General features: G+C 48.7%; 1 protein-coding gene across 9 annotated transcripts in view; it reads left to right on the top strand.

The window, feature by feature from the left end:
• Positions 1–18,760, top strand: part of LOC142258359 (ryanodine receptor 3) — an 847,167-nt gene that overhangs the window by 700,912 nt on the left and 127,495 nt on the right. For all 9 annotated transcript variants that reach the window (XM_075330934.1, XM_075330936.1, XM_075330935.1 and 6 more), the window contains 2 exons: positions 16,850–16,897; positions 17,711–17,810. In XM_075330934.1, the coding sequence (XP_075187049.1) occupies positions 16,850–16,897; positions 17,711–17,810 (148 nt within the window). The remainder of the gene's footprint in view (positions 1–16,849; positions 16,898–17,710; positions 17,811–18,760) is intronic.

The raw sequence follows: 18,760 nt of genomic DNA on the forward strand, positions 1-18,760 counted from the left end.
CTACTTTGTAAATTTTCACCTATCGTGGGGATCTCTAGCACGTAACTCCCGCGATAGGAGAGGGATCACTGTAGTGATTTTGCTCCAACAGGTCAGTTTTTCCTAGAGTGCCCTAATAACACAGCTCATATGCACAGAACATTTCATTTGCTAAGGTTGCCCTAAGGTGTATTCGGCTTTTATAGCCAGGACGGCATTGCCCTCTAATGTAGTGCCTGTTGAATTATGTATCAGTAGGTGATGAAATAATTATGTTATATTTTATCAGCGAGAATGACACAGAAAATAAAAATTCACGATACTGCTGATGCTTTCTTTTGTGTCGGCATCCTGACTAATAGTGTTAGTTACAAATCCTAGCACATATGCCACAAGATTGGGATCCCCGACTTGATGGCTTTTTGCTCAGATTTCTAATAAATTAACATTTTTTCTATTCCCGGTGCACTCGCTCCTTCGGACGACAGTGACGAGAAATATTCCTAGAGGTTTTTTTTAATAACGTTCGTGAAACCAAGTAGGAGGTATTGACTGAAATGATTTTAGCTGGAAAAATTAATCACCGCCTGAGCACCTTAAAGAAAAGGTAACCGCAAATCCCAGCGTGGGACTTTGAAATGACAGTATTAGTGAATTTTCCTGGCGTAGGTTATAATGATGTGAGATCACAGTCCGAGGATCACATGGGACTGTTCTGTGTCACAATGTTGAAGACGGAGCCTCCGAGACCAAGCAGTTGCCACTTTTGTTACACACATGTTCTTATGCAGAGAGATCAGAATGTATGTCAGTGCCTGCACCAAGACACCCCTCACAAGGCTTATTAGACTTGGCATTCGCTGCTGGAGAATGTCCAGTGAGCCATAGAGAGGACCCTTGAGGTACAGAATGACAAGGAAGCCAAATGATGTAAGCTGGCAGTGTAGCACATTTGCTTTTACAACCTTCCTGAAACATCAGAGCACCTTAGGATCTACAGGCAATTATAGGGCATAGCTGGATGAGCACTGGACATATCGGATCCTGCGTGCTGCCCTTAGATGCCATCTGGCTGCATTCAGCTGCGGGAAACAAGATAACCGATCAGATTTACTCGCCTGGAAAACATAGGTATCTGCAATCAAAACATGTTGGAGACATTTATTAAGACCACATTGTTCCAAATTGTTCTGAAAGTTTTATTTGTTAATTTTAGCCCTTCAAATTAAGACATCTTATAAAGACGGTCATTTAAAATGCATCCGTTTCACCATGAATAAGGCCGTTGTGCAGCCGGCAGATGCGTTCTCATTCCCCTGTAGACTCAATGTGCAAAAACCTGTAGGTCAAGAAGTTTCAATACAAATAACGATAAACTGTCAGGGTCATATATACCGTAATTCAAAAGTATACCCAGTATGTTTTTTAATGAGATATAACCTTAAATAATATAGTAAAAATAGGGATATCCAACAATATACCCTAAGACATACAACAAAATACAAAAACAGAGTACAATAGAAAAAGAGCAAACCAATCTGGGCCACCACCAAGGCCTAAAGTGCCCTAAATACTGTCCCCTACATACCAATGAAGGTTTAGCACCCCCAGTGGTGCCCCCTTTCCTTGGCGGCTAGCCATTGCTATCCCTATTCCTGGTGCAGCCAAAGTAAGTGGCTCAGGACCCAAGGTACAACAAAAGGCTCACTAATTCTGCACACAAATGTGAAAAAAATAATAATAACAAACATTGCCAAGACATATTGCGCCAAAAAAGTTCTCAGTTGATTATAAATGCTTCAATGCGTTTCGTCCCCATATTTTCCACATGACTTGGAAATAACAGACTCATCAGGAGGCTACAGGATCAGATGGAATCACAAATTGATGTCCAAAGATATGTATCATATCCCTATTTGTAATATGTTATTAAAGGTCTAACGCGCTATGGGCATTATAGGGCGGCACAGTAGTGACAGAAAATAGTAAATGCAAGGCATTTATTTGCAGCCATAGAATTGCCGACAAACTTGCAATACAAAACAATAAACACTTGCCCTTTCTGGGCGCTTACTAATATAGGTTATCCCTGACTCACTCTACCAGGGCTTGAATCTCCAGTCACTGGTCTTTAGTTTGTACCATTGTCCATGTCTAGCTCACAACACAGCATGTTACTCCTCAGGCTGTCTCCCCCCTACTAAACAATTTCTTCAGCCTTTTATGTGGCTGTGATTAGGCACACTCACTCAGCTGAGTTAGCTCAGCAGCTAGGTTGCTACAGCAATATCTCACCCAGGTTAACTTTCTGGGTGAGATATATACTCCGTCCAGTATTACTCCTGTCTGCCACTTAGAAAAGGTTATATCTAGGGCTGAGCGTATCTGTTCTGTAAAAGCCCGGATCCGTGTGTTTTCAAAGATGCTCGGGTCCCGGACCGGGACCCGGGATTCCGGGTGCACAATTCGGATCCGGCACTGGGGAAATGAATTGAAAAATAAAGAAAATAAGATTTAAGTGAGCGTTTCATACTTACGAGACTCGGTGTCATGGCGGCAAACTGCTTCCGGATCGCGCATTCACTTCCTATACTGCGCAGTACAGCTTTCCGTGCTTTCACCACCCACCGGCCGTCCTGTCATCTATGATTGGTTGCAGTCAGACGTGCCCCCAGCCTGTCATGTGTCTTCATGCAGTCATTGCTCATCACGGCTCAGTCATAGGCTACACTCACAGCCGGCGTTCATTCTCTATGGCTGCTAGCTGTGAGATGTAGCAGAGCTGGATGAATCATCGTTAGAGCTGATCGAACGTCCCAAAAACCAGGACCAGCAGATCACTGACAGATTTTAAAAAGAGTCTGATCCGCCTCGGAATTCGGTGCCCATATAAGTCAATGGGAACTGGAATCCGGAGATTAAATACGTTTGTGGAGGGAAAAGGGGGGTAGAAGTGTTCCCGGCATACTCACTAAGGCGCTGTTATGGCGGCAAACTCCTTCCGGGTCACGCTTTTCTCTTCTGGAGCCGAGAAGCCCGCCCACCGGCGCGTGTAATTGGTTGCAGTTAGACGCGCCCCCATCCTTAGTGGCAGCGGGTCAGCTGAGTGCAACCAATCACAGAGCGAGCAGCCATAGAGAAGACTGCCAGCTCTAAGTGTAACTGAGCCGAGATGAGCGATGACTGCAGCAGACACTGTCACAGGCTCGGGGCGCGTCAGTCTGTAACCAATCACAGACAAGAGGATGGCCGATGAGCGGGGAAAGCAGTGCAAGTGTCTGCGCTCATATCGGAAGAGTGCTGCCATGCCGGTGATGTCAGACTCGTGCGGGTCTGCTATGATATCACCCAGCACAGCCTGCCGCTGTCTGAACATGAGCGTGCATGTACCTAGAAACACATGCATGCTCCTGTCAGAAGTGTGCGCGGTTGTGCTGTGATGTCAGACTCGCGGAAGTCCTTCGCAAGTGTGACTGCGGCCTAAGAAAAACCGAATGCGGCTATGTTTTTATTTATTTAAATAAATAACTAAAAAAAAAAAAAACGATGTGCAGTTCCCCCCTAATTTTCATCCCCAGCCATGATAACGCCGGCTGTGGGCTGGTATATTCCAGCCCGTAGCCACCCAGTATTGCCGCATCCATTAGATGTGACAATCCCGGTGCGATGCCGGCTTTTCCTGTTGGCCTGGTGCGGTGCCAATCGTAGTAATAAGAGGTTAATAGCAGCGCACAGCTGCTACTTAACCCTAGGTTTGTGATGGCAGAGGCGTCTATCAGTTACCTGCATCACACAAACCTGTAAGTGAATGTAAATAATCACACACAGAAAAATCCTTTATTTGAAGTACAAAACACACGCCCTCCTTCACCACTTTATCCAGCCCAAACACCCTGCAGCTCCAGCGTAATCCACATGTGGTCCCACGACGACACATCCAGCTCTGCTACATGTCACAGCTAGCAGCCACAGAGAAGACTGCCAGCTCTGAATGTAGCCTATGACTGAGCCGCGATAAGCGATGACTGTCACAGGCTGGGGGGGTGCGTCAGCCTGCAACCAATCACAGACGAGAGGACGGACGATGGGCGGGGAAAACACAGCTGTGTGTATGCGATGGACAGTGCAGGAAGTGAATGCACGACCCGGAAGTAGTGTGTCACCATGACACCAAGTCTCAGTAAGTATGAAACTCTCACTTATATCTTCTTTTGTTTATTTTTACTTTAATTGCCGAATCCAGATCATGCACCCGGAGAGTGTTAAAACTGCGTGGATCCAGACTTTTACAGTCCAGATCCGCTCAGCCCTAGTCATCTTGGGACCTCATGTGGATTACCCCAGACCTGCAGTGTTGGGGATTAATAAAGTGGTGAAGGAGGGTATGTTTTTGTATTTTATTCCAAATAAAGGATTTTTCTGTGTTTGTACTGCTTTACTTTCATGTACAGGTTAGTGATGCAGGTATCTCATAGACGCCTGTGCCATTACTAACCTAGAGTTTAGTAACAGCTGTGCACTGTTATTAACCCCTTATTACTTCGATTGCCACCACACCAGGGCAATGGAAAGGGCCGGTAAAGCACCTGGATTGTCACATATAATGGATGCGGCAATACCGGGCGGCTGCAGGCTGATCATACCAGCCTGCAGCTGGCTTTATCTTAACTGAGGATGAAAATTAGTGGGGACCGCATGTCTGTTTTTTTGTTTTAATTATTTATTTAATTAAAAAAAACGCATGCGGTTTCTCTTAGACTGGAGTCATATTTGCAAGGAACTGGCATGAGTCTAACATCACATCACTGTCTCAGCCGCACATTCTTCTGACACTAGCGGACTGCATGTGTTTTTATGTATATGCATGCTCATGTTCAGAGAGCGTCATGTCGTGCCAGGTGATGTCATGCCAGACTCGCATGAGTCGAACATTGCATCACCGGCACAGCCGCACACTCTTCTGACAGGAGTGGGCCACATGTGTTTCTGTCTACATGCACGCTCACCATATTGACCCGGAGAAACTTTCACTGCTTTTCCCACCCACTTGCCGTCCTGTTGCCTGTGATTGGTTGCAGTCAGCTGACACGCTGACACTCAGGGTGGGGGCACGTCTAGCTGCATCTAATTACACGTGCCAGTGGGCGGCCAAAGCAGTGAATAATCAATTGTCGGCTGCTAAAGGGAAAAGAGTGACCCGGAAGGAGTTTGCCACCATGACAAAGCCTGGGTGAGTATACCGCGTGCACGCCTACCCCCCTATCCCTTCCACCAACGTTTTTAATCTCCGGATTCTGGTCTCCTTAGACTTATATGGGCACCGGATTCCGGAGCGGATCAGGTTTTTTATTTAATTGAGCAGTGATCCGCTGGTACAGTTTTTTTTTGCGAGTCCGAGCAGCTCTAGTTATATCTTATTTAAAAACCATACTGAGTATATTTTTGAATTTAGGTCAAGGAGTTTGCATTGAAAACCTGGGCTTAGCAGAAGTGTGGAGGTACAAGACAGAGTATCTGTCAATGGTGCGCAAAATAGAATAAAATTAGCATTAGATGTCAAATAGATCTGTCTTGGAATCAGGTTTTGTATTTTGTTTTCATTTTTATGAATCACCTTTTTTATATATATATATATATATATATATATATATAATTAGTTTTTGGTAATGATACGTAATTAGTAGACTATATTATACATTAGTTGTAAATAACAATAGTGTACTTAAGCTACTGGAATTATATCAAGAAAAGGAGATGGGTATAATTGCTGACGGCGGCACCCCTAAATGCGGTAGCAGCAGCTGCAGAAGCCTTCATCTTACATATGGGAGATACTTGGGCAGCGTCCTTTAGAAGGTAACTAGGAAATCTAGAGAGGATTCAAATAGGGTGCATGCAACTAGATCGATACAAGGAATGAGACATCTCTTAAGAATAAAGCTGGCTGTACACATTGGACTATTGTGTAAAGGAGACTTCAGACTCTTTCGAAGCTGCAGATATTAGAGCAAAATGGGTTGGGAAAGTTGGATTTCTAAGTTTTGATCCTTTTGTTTTCAGGGGAGCTAAAGTCTGCCTGAGATGTCTGGCACTGGCTAATTAACCCTAGAACGCGCAAGCATAACAATCTACCATAGAAAACAAATGACCTAGCAGGCTTGCGAGGCCCCAGGTATGCGTTCTAGGGTTAACCACTATCTTGCACATGTATGGGGGGTCAGGAGGAATAGCTGTTGTCTGAGCAAGTGTGAAGCCCCACAGGTGTTGTGTCGGTGCATTACCTTCAGGGACTCCACTCGGCTGGATCTGGTCACAGGTAGGAGATCTTCTTCTTGTCGTGACGCCACTCTCAGTATTGCGGCCAGTAGGGACCGCCACTGCAGGTTGAGGGTCGCCTGGGGCTGATGGTGTGTGCAGTTAGTTGGAATAGCCTCCTGAGAGTGAGGCAAGCCCCAGGGCCCGGTGTAGATGCGTAGTACTACAAGTCGCAGAATGACTCACACAGGCAGAACTGTCTTTCAAGGGCTTTACTCACATTTGATGGCAGGGTGAGTAGCCCGGGCGTAGCTGAGATGAACCAGGTGGGAACCAGGTATCCTTCAGGCTGACTTTATGAGGGTGACTACCAACTCGCCTTCCTTAGCCCTTGGTGGTTTGGGGTGACCCCGACTTTGAGTCCCTATGGGGGTCACCCAGGGAAGATGCTGCAGCCTCTCTCCCCTTCGTTCGCCGTGTGCTTGTCGCCTGGGCCAGATCACTCCAGCTTCTTGCCTCCTGTGAGCTATGGGCCCTAACTGTGGCTACGTGGCTGCGGCTTTTTGTGGTGTTGTGGCGTGGGCTTTGAGAGCCCCACACCGGCAGGTTTAGCAAAAGAAAGCTGGATCTATCTCCGCTTCGGGATCTGCCGCCCGTTTGGGCCTGGTACTCTCTAGCAGTCTCCTTACTTCCCACTCCGTTGCTCTCTCTTTAGCTGAAGATGGATTTCGGGTAGCACTCCTAGTTGACCGTTCTCCCCCGTCAGTAGCCACTGCGCGGGCGCTGTTAGACAGCAACAGCCCCACAGGTCTGCTCCTCACTGAGCCCTATGGAGTTCTGCTCTAACTGACTCACTGCCCCTCCTCTCCTGTTCTTGCCTACGCCACCTAGCAACCAGATTCTCTTACCACACCCCTTGAGAGGAGATGGAGGCTTTTGGCCCCCTCCACTATTCCAGTGAAGGTCAAGGCTTTTCCCCCTCCTGGGATCCCCAGGGGTCCTCTCATGGGTACATGTGTGAGACCTGATCACTATGCGCCTGTGTACCACACCCCTGTCAGCCTTCTGGATTACCTGTATTGTACTGTCCCCAGCATGGGTGCAGTACTCAGTGGTGCCTGACCAGGTCAGGGGCGCCACATTCCCCCTTAGTTATCACCAGCACGTCCTCGGGCTGCAAGACAACATTTTAAAATGCATAAAACATTAAAACATGTAAAACATTTTTAAAAGCACCAGGTACCATACATCACCACCCTCCACCCACAAGTCCGTCAACCCACCCAAAACCCTTTCACGTTGGCCGCGGCTTCAGCCACTTCTGGCAGGATGTAGAGGCGGCTTTCATGGGCTGGTGGTTTCAGGGTATACCTGGCCTGGTGGATCCGCGTCTTCAGCCTCTTCTGGCAGGATGCAGAGGCGGCCTCCACAGTTGGTGCTGACCAGGTACCCTCTTTGTGGTGGAGAGCCAGGCCCCATAAACAGGCATGCTCTCTGGTCGCAGGTGAGCCAAGGCCCTATATACGGACGGGCTCCTCCTGGTTGCAGACGAGCCAAGCCCCTAAACAGGCTGACTCTGGTGGTGGTGGTGCCCTCTGGTGTAACTATTTACACTGCGAGAGTTTGTGGCTATAGCCAGTTCATAGCCTTAAGGTTTATGGTTTTTCTCACAATAGTTTTTGTGGGCACATGCTTAAACGTGAACGTTGCAAAACAAAACTTTTCAAAACTTCAACTGGTAACTTCTTACTTTCCTTTACTCCTCCATACCAGGGCTTGGGCCTGTTGGGCTGCGGCACCTGTTGCTTTCTTGGTCTTTGTCGTCGTCTGAGGTAGTTTCATCTGTAGGTTCCTTGTCTTTTCTTTCTTGATCTTCATCTGTTTCCTTTGCTGCATCTGTTTCTGTATCTCTGTCTTTTCTTTCTTCTTTGGGACATGGTGCTACATCAAGCGCATACAATCCTCTTTCGCCTTCATGCATAGTGAATTGTACTGTATTTCCCATCTTTAAGTTTCTGCCAGGGTGTCCTCTAGGCAGATGAGCGTTCACATCTCTTCTGTTGACAAATATCCCTTCTTTGATACCAGGGGCTACAATGAATCCATATCCACTTCTCAAATTGAAATCCTCTACTACTCCTCTGCAAAGGGGTCCTCTGACCTGGGCTTTGGCTCTTCTCAGGAACCTTTTCTCCTGTAGGTCTCTGGCTGTGACTTCTCTCTGCTCTGGAGACTGTGGTGCAGGGGACAGCGTTGTTCTGTTGCGACGCCTGGTCTTGCGGGCTGGGTTCTGCTGGGCTGTTACCTCAATGCCTGCAGGGCCCCAGGTGAGGTTTCTGGGCTGGTCTTCGTCAGCAGACGGTGTCAAGTCCTCCTCATCCCAACGGGAATAGGGTAACATCTCCGGCTCTGAGTATTGCTCCACTGCTGGTGGCTCCAGAGTCAGCTCCTCAGCTTCCTGGCCTCCTCTCCCCCTTAGTGCTTCTGAGCACTCTGGTTGTGGTAGCGCTGGAGATGAGTGGTCCTCAGCTGGTCTGGGCGGTGGACTCTCTGGCGCGGCTGCAGGGGTTGCCTGAATCTCCTTGGGGGTATGCGGAGGGAGCAGATACCGATCCACCATCTCTTGTGGGAACTGGGCCTCTAGGTCAGCCTTCAGCTTCCAGTATTCGGGGTCCTCTCCTATCAGGGTCTTCCTAGCAGGGACCTCTTTGGACTGGGGAGCGGTGTCTGCTCTGGCCTTGCAGGCCGGGGTAAATGATGAGGTAATCTCTTCTTGGCGGGCCGCGCCTGGCATGGCGGCGGCCTGGTCTTGGCGGGCCGCGCCCTGTTTGGCGGCGGCCTGGTCTTGGCGGGCCGCGCCCGGCATGGCGGCGGCCTGGTCTTGGCGGGCCGCGCCCTGTATGGCGGCGGCCTGGATCGGCGTCGCAGCTGTGATGGAATCTGTGCAGGCTGGGCTGGGCGTCGCTGCAGGGACCGGGTCTTGGTGGGCCGAGCAGGGCATCGCTGCGGCGGCCGGGGCTTGGCGGGCCGCGCCTGGCGTGGCTGCGGCCTGGTTCAGCACCTCACTTGCGGCGCGGACGAGCGTTGCTGCGGCGGTGGGGTCTCGGCGGGCCGGGCCTAGCAGGGCGGCGGCCTGGGTCAGCGTTACGCCTGCGGCGCGGATGAGGGTCGCGGTGGCAGCCGGTTCTTTGCGGGCCGGACTGGGCGTTGCTGCAGGGACCGGGTCTTGGTGGGCCGAGCAGGGCATCGCTGCGGCCGCTGGGGCTTGGAAGGCCGCACCTGGTGTGGCTGCGGCCTGCTTCAGCGTCGCCGCACCGGACGCCTCTTCGGGGACCGCGGGCGTGGCAGCAGGGGTCGGGGCACTTGCGCTGGCCGGGGCATCACTCGACTCACCCACCGGTGGCAGCATCGGGGTCTGCGTCATCGCCGTCCTGTCTGGCACTCGGCGCGCGGCTCTCCTTTCATAGGCCCGAACCGCCGCGGTCATCTCCAGCATTTCCATTCGTTCTTCCCGGATCTGCTCCACAACCCGGGTCTCCAGTCGGTCGCAGAACTGGGCCAGCTCCCGATACCACCAGGCAGCGGAGCCCGGTTCTGGATTTCTGCGGTCAGACGCCATTTCTTCTGCGCCCTCTTCTGCACGACTCTCCAGCTGTGGACTCGCCGTTGCCTCTGATAGCAAGCTGTTCAGTTTCTGCTCTGCCTCTTTCAGCAGCTCCTCTCCCAGCAGCAGGCTTGTGGCTCCCTTTCTGTCCCGACGTCTCTGGACGCTTCCACTCTCATAGCTGGCAAGGTCAGAACTCTGCAGGGGATCTCTGGGTAGCCACACCTCTTCGTGGGCGGTAACTTCTTCCAGCGCGGGCTGCTGTTGTTTTTCAGCGCGCTTTTCATGGTGGCAATATGGCGGCGCTTCCAATTTTTCAAGCGGACCGCCCAGGCACATGGTCACCTGTCTGGACAGGTCTAGTCCTTATCCTGTTCGTGACGCCAGATGTGAAGCCCCACAGGTGTTGTGTCGGTGCATTACCTTCAGGGACTCCACTCGGCTGGATCTGGTCACAGGTAGGAGATCTTCTTCTTGTCGTGACGCCACTCTCAGTATTGCGGCCAGTAGGGACCGCCACTGCAGGTTGAGGGTCGCCTGGGGCTGATGGTGTGTGCAGTTAGTTGGAATAGCCTCCTGAGAGTGAGGCAAGCCCCAGGGCCCGGTGTAGATGCGTAGTACTACAAGTCGCAGAATGACTCACACAGGCAGAACTGTCTTTCAAGGGCTTTACTCACATTTGATGGCAGGGTGAGTAGCCCGGGCGTAGCTGAGATGAACCAGGTGGGAACCAGGTATCCTTCAGGCTGACTTTATGAGGGTGACTACCAACTCGCCTTCCTTAGCCCTTGGTGGTTTGGGGTGACCCCGACTTTGAGTCCCTATGGGGGTCACCCAGGGAAGATGCTGCAGCCTCTCTCCCCTTCGTTCGCCGTGTGCTTGTCGCCTGGGCCAGATCACTCCAGCTTCTTGCCTCCTGTGAGCTATGGGCCCTAACTGTGGCTACGTGGCTGCGGCTTTTTGTGGTGTTGTGGCGTGGGCTTTGAGAGCCCCACACCGGCAGGTTTAGCAAAAGAAAGCTGGATCTATCTCCGCTTCGGGATCTGCCGCCCGTTTGGGCCTGGTACTCTCTAGCAGTCTCCTTACTTCCCACTCCGTTGCTCTCTCTTTAGCTGAAGATGGATTTCGGGTAGCACTCCTAGTTGACCGTTCTCCCCCGTCAGTAGCCACTGCGCGGGCGCTGTTAGACAGCAACAGCCCCACAGGTCTGCTCCTCACTGAGCCCTATGGAGTTCTGCTCTAACTGACTCACTGCCCCTCCTCTCCTGTTCTTGCCTACGCCACCTAGCAACCAGATTCTCTTACCACACCCCTTGAGAGGAGATGGAGGCTTTTGGCCCCCTCCACTATTCCAGTGAAGGTCAAGGCTTTTCCCCCTCCTGGGATCCCCAGGGGTCCTCTCATGGGTACATGTGTGAGACCTGATCACTATGCGCCTGTGTACCACACCCCTGTCAGCCTTCTGGATTACCTGTATTGTACTGTCCCCAGCATGGGTGCAGTACTCAGTGGTGCCTGACCAGGTCAGGGGCGCCACACAAGCATTGACTAAATAACCATTGCCCGAACATGCATGGCCAGCTTAAATGCCCCAATACATGGCAGACTAAAATTGTTTAGACCTGCCAATTTCCAGGATGCAGTGAGTCCTGATTGTGGGCACATAACCTAAAGAAAACGTATTAAGAAACAAGCGGGAGATTTTTCCATTCTATATCCATCCCTCTCTTGGAGGATTTCCCTATGTACAAATACTGATTTAAAGGGGTTGTCCACTACTAGGACAACCCCTTCTGATTCCACGTTTTCCCTAGTTAAAATAATAAAGCCTATACTCACCTCCCGAACTGGTGTAACGTCACACGAGCCCTGCTTCCAGTCAGCGGCTGCTTCCGTCTCCCCGCTTTGGACAAGAAGAACAATCAACAGGGAGTAAGCGGCAACCACAGCAAGCACTCACTTCCTGTTCGTTAACTTGTTTGGTCCAAAGGTGGGGAGACAGAAGTTGGCGCTAATCGGATGCGGGGTTCGCGTGACATCATAACGTCACGTGAGCCCCAGGAACGTGAACCGCGGCATCGCTGTAAGGGCACCGGTACGAGAGGTGAGCATGACACGCCCGCCCCAGGGTCGGGGGACTCAGAACCGGGCCGGACTAATCCGGTGACGACAGCCGTGGCGGGGTCCGGTTCCGTGACCCTGGCGGTGTCTTTTGAAATGAATAAAGGGGGTTTTAAAATAAAAAGGGGATTGTAGTGACTACGCCACTTGCGGTGTGTGGCCAGATTTGGGGGCCGCCGCTGCGGAGTTCTGCTAGGGCTGATGGAATGTGCAGCTCTGATGACTTGGGCCGTCCGCAAGTAGGGCTTGGCCCCAGCAGGTGATAATGATGGTGGTAGTAGTGTTTGGAGCTGGTGTTGCAGTGCAGTGTGCTGGCAATGATTCAGTCCACACAACTGCTGCGGTTGATGTCACTTTACTCACAGTAAAAGGTGCAGCCGCCCGGTACGGTCTTCTACCAAGGTGGACTCCAGGGAATCCCTTCTTCTCAGTCTCCCGTGCTGGTACCGTGTGAGATGAACCCTTCCTGCACCTTTAGTTTCACCAGGTACTCAAACAGCTTCAGGCCCTGCCAGCTCTGTGGCTGCCGCGCCACCAGACCAATTGGCCTCTCCAGACCCTCACTGCTCTTATGTCCTCTGCTTCTCTCTGACTGCTCCTCTAGTCCACCCGACACCGGTGGCCAGGCCGAACCCCAGTCCTCACATCGCCCAGACTGCGGGTCCCACAGAACTCTCCCTTCAACATATTGTTCTTCTCAAACCTCACTCCTGGCTGAACTCTTTCCTGTCACAGACTGAACTGAACTCGCTTCCTGCCAGCTGCCATCTACCACACCACTGTTCCCTCCCCCTGCTGGCTCTCCCCCTACAAATTGGATGCCCCATTTAACCAATGAGTGCCCATCCCTGTCATCTGTTGCTAGGCATTTTCGCAGCCTGGTGTTGGGGTGTAGGTGTGTACCTGATGGTGCTGGTGTGTTGGCTTTTACCGGCAGAGGTGTCCTTAGAATCCAGGATGGCTATCACACCTCCAGGAGATGCATTACTCTGTGGCAACCTGGTGTCCCAGGGGCGCCACAAGTACAGACTTTATTTTACCTGGGGGAAACATATGGATTCAGAAGGGGTTGTCCTAGTAGTGGACAACCCCTTTAAAGGTTCCCTATCAGAAAGGTTTTCTTAAAGACATGTGAAACTCTAGCATGTACTTGAAATGCCCACCTACATTGAGGACATAATTTATTTACGTAGATCTGATAACCATGAAATTAGCCAACAAGGACTCAAACAAGCACTGAAGTGGTTTTTGGATATTTAGGGTAAGCTCAGCCCTGTGTAATTTGATAATCATGAGGTTACACTGTACATCTTTGTAATTTTATGACCACAGTAAAACCAGCCGGCAATCTGCGGCTGTTTGCTCCGGCGTTTGTCTACATCTGATTGGATTACTTTTGAACACCCGCACTACAGATAAGCCGCTTTAAGCTTCGCTTATCCGAGCTTGTAATGTTTTGCGGTCAGCATTTATTTACTACATTGATTGCTGTTTTCGTGATTATTGTGATTGAAAAATGAGAAATTTCTTTGTCTCTTTGGCTATTTTATCTTTTCCTAACAGGCTACCATTTAGTCTGTGGAAATATAAAGTGTATTGCAGAAACAATGCTTTTCTTCACTGGTAATTTGCTGATAAAGAACGCTGTGGATGTTTAGATTGAAAGATGTCAGTGTTATTATGCAGCTTTCAAGCAAGCAGTTTGGTTTTTCAGAGATAGAAACTTAAATACGCAAAGGGTTTCTTCAGCACAGGTGGGAGACGCGCAGTTCTGAGAAATACTGAAATTCCGAGATAGACGTTTCAAACCAACATGACAAATCAAGACGCTGCGGTGGGTGGCAAGTTGAAAGTCAGTATAAAGGCATGAATAGAAGTAAATTGATGGAAACAAACTCCCAGCAGATGAGTTATATATAGAAAGAAGGTAATACGTTTGGATTAACATAAAAAGCACAGAGCAAATTAACCTAGAGATTACCGTAAATCTGTGCACCCTTTTACTTGACCTGGTCTCCAAAGAACATGACCTGGAGATTATTAGCCTTGAAAACGTGCAGAACAAAATTGACGTAACTATGCACAGAGGTAGGATTTCTTTTGCGTGGAGCACCATAGATGTCCATAAATTACGGTATGTTTAATAATGAGAAATGACAAAGAGAAATAGTATTCAACACGTTTACTGAAATTATTTTAATACTTCGTACAAAAGCCTTTGTTGGTGATGAAGCTTCAAGATGCTTCCTGTATGGACAAACAAGTGGCATGCATTGCTCAAGTGGCATTTTGGCCCATTCTTCCACACTAACACTCTTCAAATCCTGAAGGTCCAGTGGGCTCCTTCTATGAACCCTGAGCTTCAGTTCGTGCCATAAATTTTCTATTGGATTGAGGTGAGGTTACTGGCTTGGCCATTCTAGCAGCTTTATTTTCTTTCTCTGAAACCAATTGAGAGTATTCTTGGCAGTGTATTTAGGGATCGTCTTAAGGCCCCGTTACACGCTATGATTTATCTGACGATATGTCGTCAAGGTCACAGTTTCCGTGACGCACTTCTGTCGTCGTTAGCGACGTCGTTGCGTGTGACACCTACGTGCGACTCCGAACGATCACAAATAGGTTGAAAATCGTTGATCGCTGACACGTCGTTCAGTTTCAAAATATTGTTTGTCGTTTGGAACGCAGCAGACATATTGCTACGTTTGACACCCTGCCAACGACGAACAACATCCACACGACCGCCTTGGTCAAACAATATATCGCTGAACGATGTTGTGTCGTTTGTGAAATGTGTACGTGTGACCGCTACAAAACGACCTATGTGCGATCTCGGCAAATTCGTAACTACGATCTGGGCGTGTCACATCGCTACTGAGATCGTCAAATAAATCTTAGCGTGTAACGGGATCTTTACTGAAATGTCCACCCTGGTTTGATCTTCATCATCCTGGTAGATGGCAGCAGATTTTTATCACAAATGTCTCAGTACATTTGTCCCTTCATTCTTCCTTCAATTAATTGAAATTTGGCATTGCTGAATGCTGAAAAACAGCCACACACCATGATGTTACCACCTCCAAACATTACTATTGGTATGGTGTTTTGGGGTGATTTGACTTTTGGCCTCCAAACATGGTATGTATTATGGCATCCAAAGAGTTCAAATTTGATCTCATCTGAATGGACTATATTATCCCAGTATTTCACAGGCTTCTCTAAATGTGGTTGAGCAAACTTTAAACGTGCTTGAACATGCTTTTTGTTCATTAAAGGAGTCTTGCGTGGTGAGTGCATTACAGGACATGGAGAATGAGTGCATTACTTATTTTATTTGAAACAATTGAATTCCAGGACGTTTTGAAGCTCCCCACAGGTGGTCGCTGGCTCTTGGACAACTCTTCCAATAATTCTTTTCACTCCTCTGTCTAAAGTCTTGCGAGGAGCACCTGGTCATGGTCAGTTTATGGATAAATTATGTTCTTTCCACTTCCAGATTATGCTCCCAACAGTGCTCAATAGAAGTTTCAACGGTGTAGAAATTCATCTGTAACCAATGCCACCAGTATGTTTTACAACAATAAGGTTGTGAAGGTCTTGAGACAGCTCCCTGGTATTACACATGATGAGATGTTTCTTGTGTGACACCTTCTTATAAGTCACCAATTGATCTTATTTTTCACAAAATGGCAGGATTGCTTTCTAATGAATGAGTCCACCTCAAAATAAACAATTTATTCTTCATTGCTTGGTAAATGCAAGTACACGGGACATCAAACACACTCAAGAAAACTGTTAAAACAGCTTATGCATCAACACGTTTCTGGTGTGTTTCCACCCTTACTAAGGTATTTCTCAGAATAGGGAAAGCTTATTGCCACTAGCTTGAGAGACAGCTTAGGGGCCCTGGTTCCCCGCTATCCCAGAGTCATTGTGACACACCTATTCTGTATTTTGTTGATACTCCTGGGTTTAGCTTTCAAATACTGATAAAAAATATTGTGGTGTAAATGAGGCCTTATGCTGCATTCAGATTAAGCAGCATAAACTTGGTGACACATTTTTTTAATGCCTGTTTCTGTATTTGTCTATTTACTGTAAACCTACACTATTTACTCTGCCTCTTTCCTTCATCTTTGGCACCCATCCTTTCAGTACATCCATTGATTAGGCACTAAAGGGGGATTTACACGCATCGACATCGCTAACGAGATGTCGCTGGGGTCACGGAATTCGTGACGCACATCCGGCCTCGTTAGCGTCGTTGTTGCGTGTGAAACGTACGAACGACCACTAACGATCAAAAATACTCACCATATCATTGATCGTTGACACGTCGTTCTAATCTCAAATATCGTTGCTGTTGCAGGACGCAGGTTGTTCGTCGTTCCTGCGGCAGCACACATCGCCAAGGAACAACACCGTACCTGCGGCCGCAGGCAATGAGGAAGGAAGCAGGTGGGCGGGATATTCTGCCCACTCATCTCAGTCTCTCCGCTTCTATTGGGCGGCCACTTAGTGACGCTGCTGTGACGCCGAACTAACCTCCCCCTTAGAAATGAGGCGGTTCGCCGGCCACAGCGACGTCGTTAGGCAGGTAAGTAGTGTGACGGGGACTAACGATATTGTGCGCCATGGGCAGCGATTTGCCCGTGCCGCACAACCGACGGGGGCGGGTGCTTTCACCAGCGACATCACTAGCGATGTCGCTGTGTGTAAAGTGGCCTTAAGTTGATGTTGTGGGTGTGTCAATTTCATCTATATACTGCATCATAATGTAAAAATTAAGTTTCCTCTGAAAGCTCTATCTGTAATTAGAGGTTATCCAGCACTCTATGTCGCCATCCTATTCTGTAGCCGGTGCTCATATTCTATTCTTTCCTATTGTAGAGCTGCCAAAACGAAGAGGAAGATGAGGAAAAAGAGAAGACTTTTGAAGTAAGATCCTTAATGTTGATATTGTCGTCTTAGGGGCACTTTGCACGCTGCGACATCGCAGGCCGATGCTGCGATGCCGAGCGCGATAGTGCCCGCCCCCGTCGCAGCTGAGATATCCTTGTGATAGCTTTTGTAGCGAACATTATCGCTACGGCAGCTTCACATGGACTCACATGTCCTGCGACCGTCGCTCTGGCCGGTGACCCGCCTCCTTATTAAGGGTGCAGGTCGTGCGGCGTCACAGCGATGTCACACGGCAGGCGGCCAATAGGAGCGGAGGGGCGGAGATGAGCGGGATGTAAACATCCCACCCACCTTCTTCCTTCCGCATATCCTACGGGAGCCGCAGTGACGCCGGTAGGAGATGTTCCTCACTCCTGCGGCTTCACACACAGCGATGTGTGCTGCCACAGGAGCGAGGAACAACATCGGACTGTCGCGTCAGCGTAATCATAGATTACGCCGACGCTTCACCGATGATACAATTACGACGCTTTTGCGCTCGTTAATCGTATCATCTAGGCTTTACACACTACGATGTCGCATGCGATGCCGGAAGTGTGTCATTTTCAATTTGACCCCACCGACATCGCACCTGCGATGTCGTAGTGTGCAAAGCCCGCCTTAGTCTTTTATAATGTTTAAATATGATGTTATTTCTCCTCTAGGATAATTAAAGTCATGTTTCATCGCTGCTGCAATACAATCCCTGGCAGATACAATCAGTTACATAGTATGCTAAATTATCCATAGGTCTCCCTGGATGTGTCAACGAGAACAAATTCACTTCACATTTCTCTTGTCTGTTTATAGGAGAAAGAAATGGAAAAACAAAAGACCTTGTATCAGCAGGCCCGTCTTCACGAAAGAGGGGCTGCTGAGATGGTTTTACAGATGATCAGTGCAAGTAAAGGTAATAATACTTTTCTCCTTTTGCGAACTTCTGTTCTAAACGTTTTATTATCTAAATGGGTGTTGTATGCCAAATAATTTCTTAATGTGACCTAATAGTGGTAAGATCTCCATTTTTTTGTACTTTTGCGCCAATGTGTAGACATACAGTTAAAGTGAACTTGTCAGTTGATTCATTTTGCCCAAACCATAGGCAACATGAACCAGAGCATGAGTGCTCGATAGCAGCCAGATATATTTTTCTCTGCTGGTACAGAAAAAATATAGTTTGAAGATCTGGCCAGAGACTAGTCTGATGGCACCCCCAGATGTCTTGTCCCTGCATCGCTCCAGGTTATTGAAAACAATGTAACTATAAAGGGTGGAAATTTACTTTGAAGGCACATGAAACAATAAGCAAGATGTGGCTATAAATCTGGGGTTCACGATATAGCAGATCTTAAGGGATCATTGTGTGAAAATGCTGATCTTCCCTGTATATGTAGGATGGTGTTTAATTCTCACCCAACTACATTTGTTGCCTTTTTTTGCTTAAAGGGAATCTGTAGGCAAAGAGAATTTGAATCCAGAGATATATCACTTAGATTCCTGGCTGCAGCCGTTCTGATACAATCAGAATGTTTAGATTTAGGCATGTAGCAGAGCTGAGAGAGCTGTCCCTGCCCTTCAACTAGGCTCTCTATAGAGATTGTACATGGACAGTGAGATGTTAATCAGAAGAGGGAGGGTGTCTGACTGCTGTGATTGTGACCTTGTAGTCTAAAGGCCGCTTCACATGCAACGACATCGCTAACGAGATATCGCTGGGGTCACGGAATTCGTGACGCACATCCAGCCTCATTAGCGACGTCGTTGCGTGTGACACCTACGAGCGACCCCTCATGATCAAAAATAGTCACCTAATTGTTGATCGTTGACACGTCGCTCATTTTCCAAATATCGTTGCTGGTG

Source organism: Anomaloglossus baeobatrachus, chromosome 12, assembly GCF_048569485.1.
Source record: "Anomaloglossus baeobatrachus isolate aAnoBae1 chromosome 12, aAnoBae1.hap1, whole genome shotgun sequence".
Lineage (NCBI taxonomy): Eukaryota > Metazoa > Chordata > Amphibia > Anura > Aromobatidae > Anomaloglossus > Anomaloglossus baeobatrachus.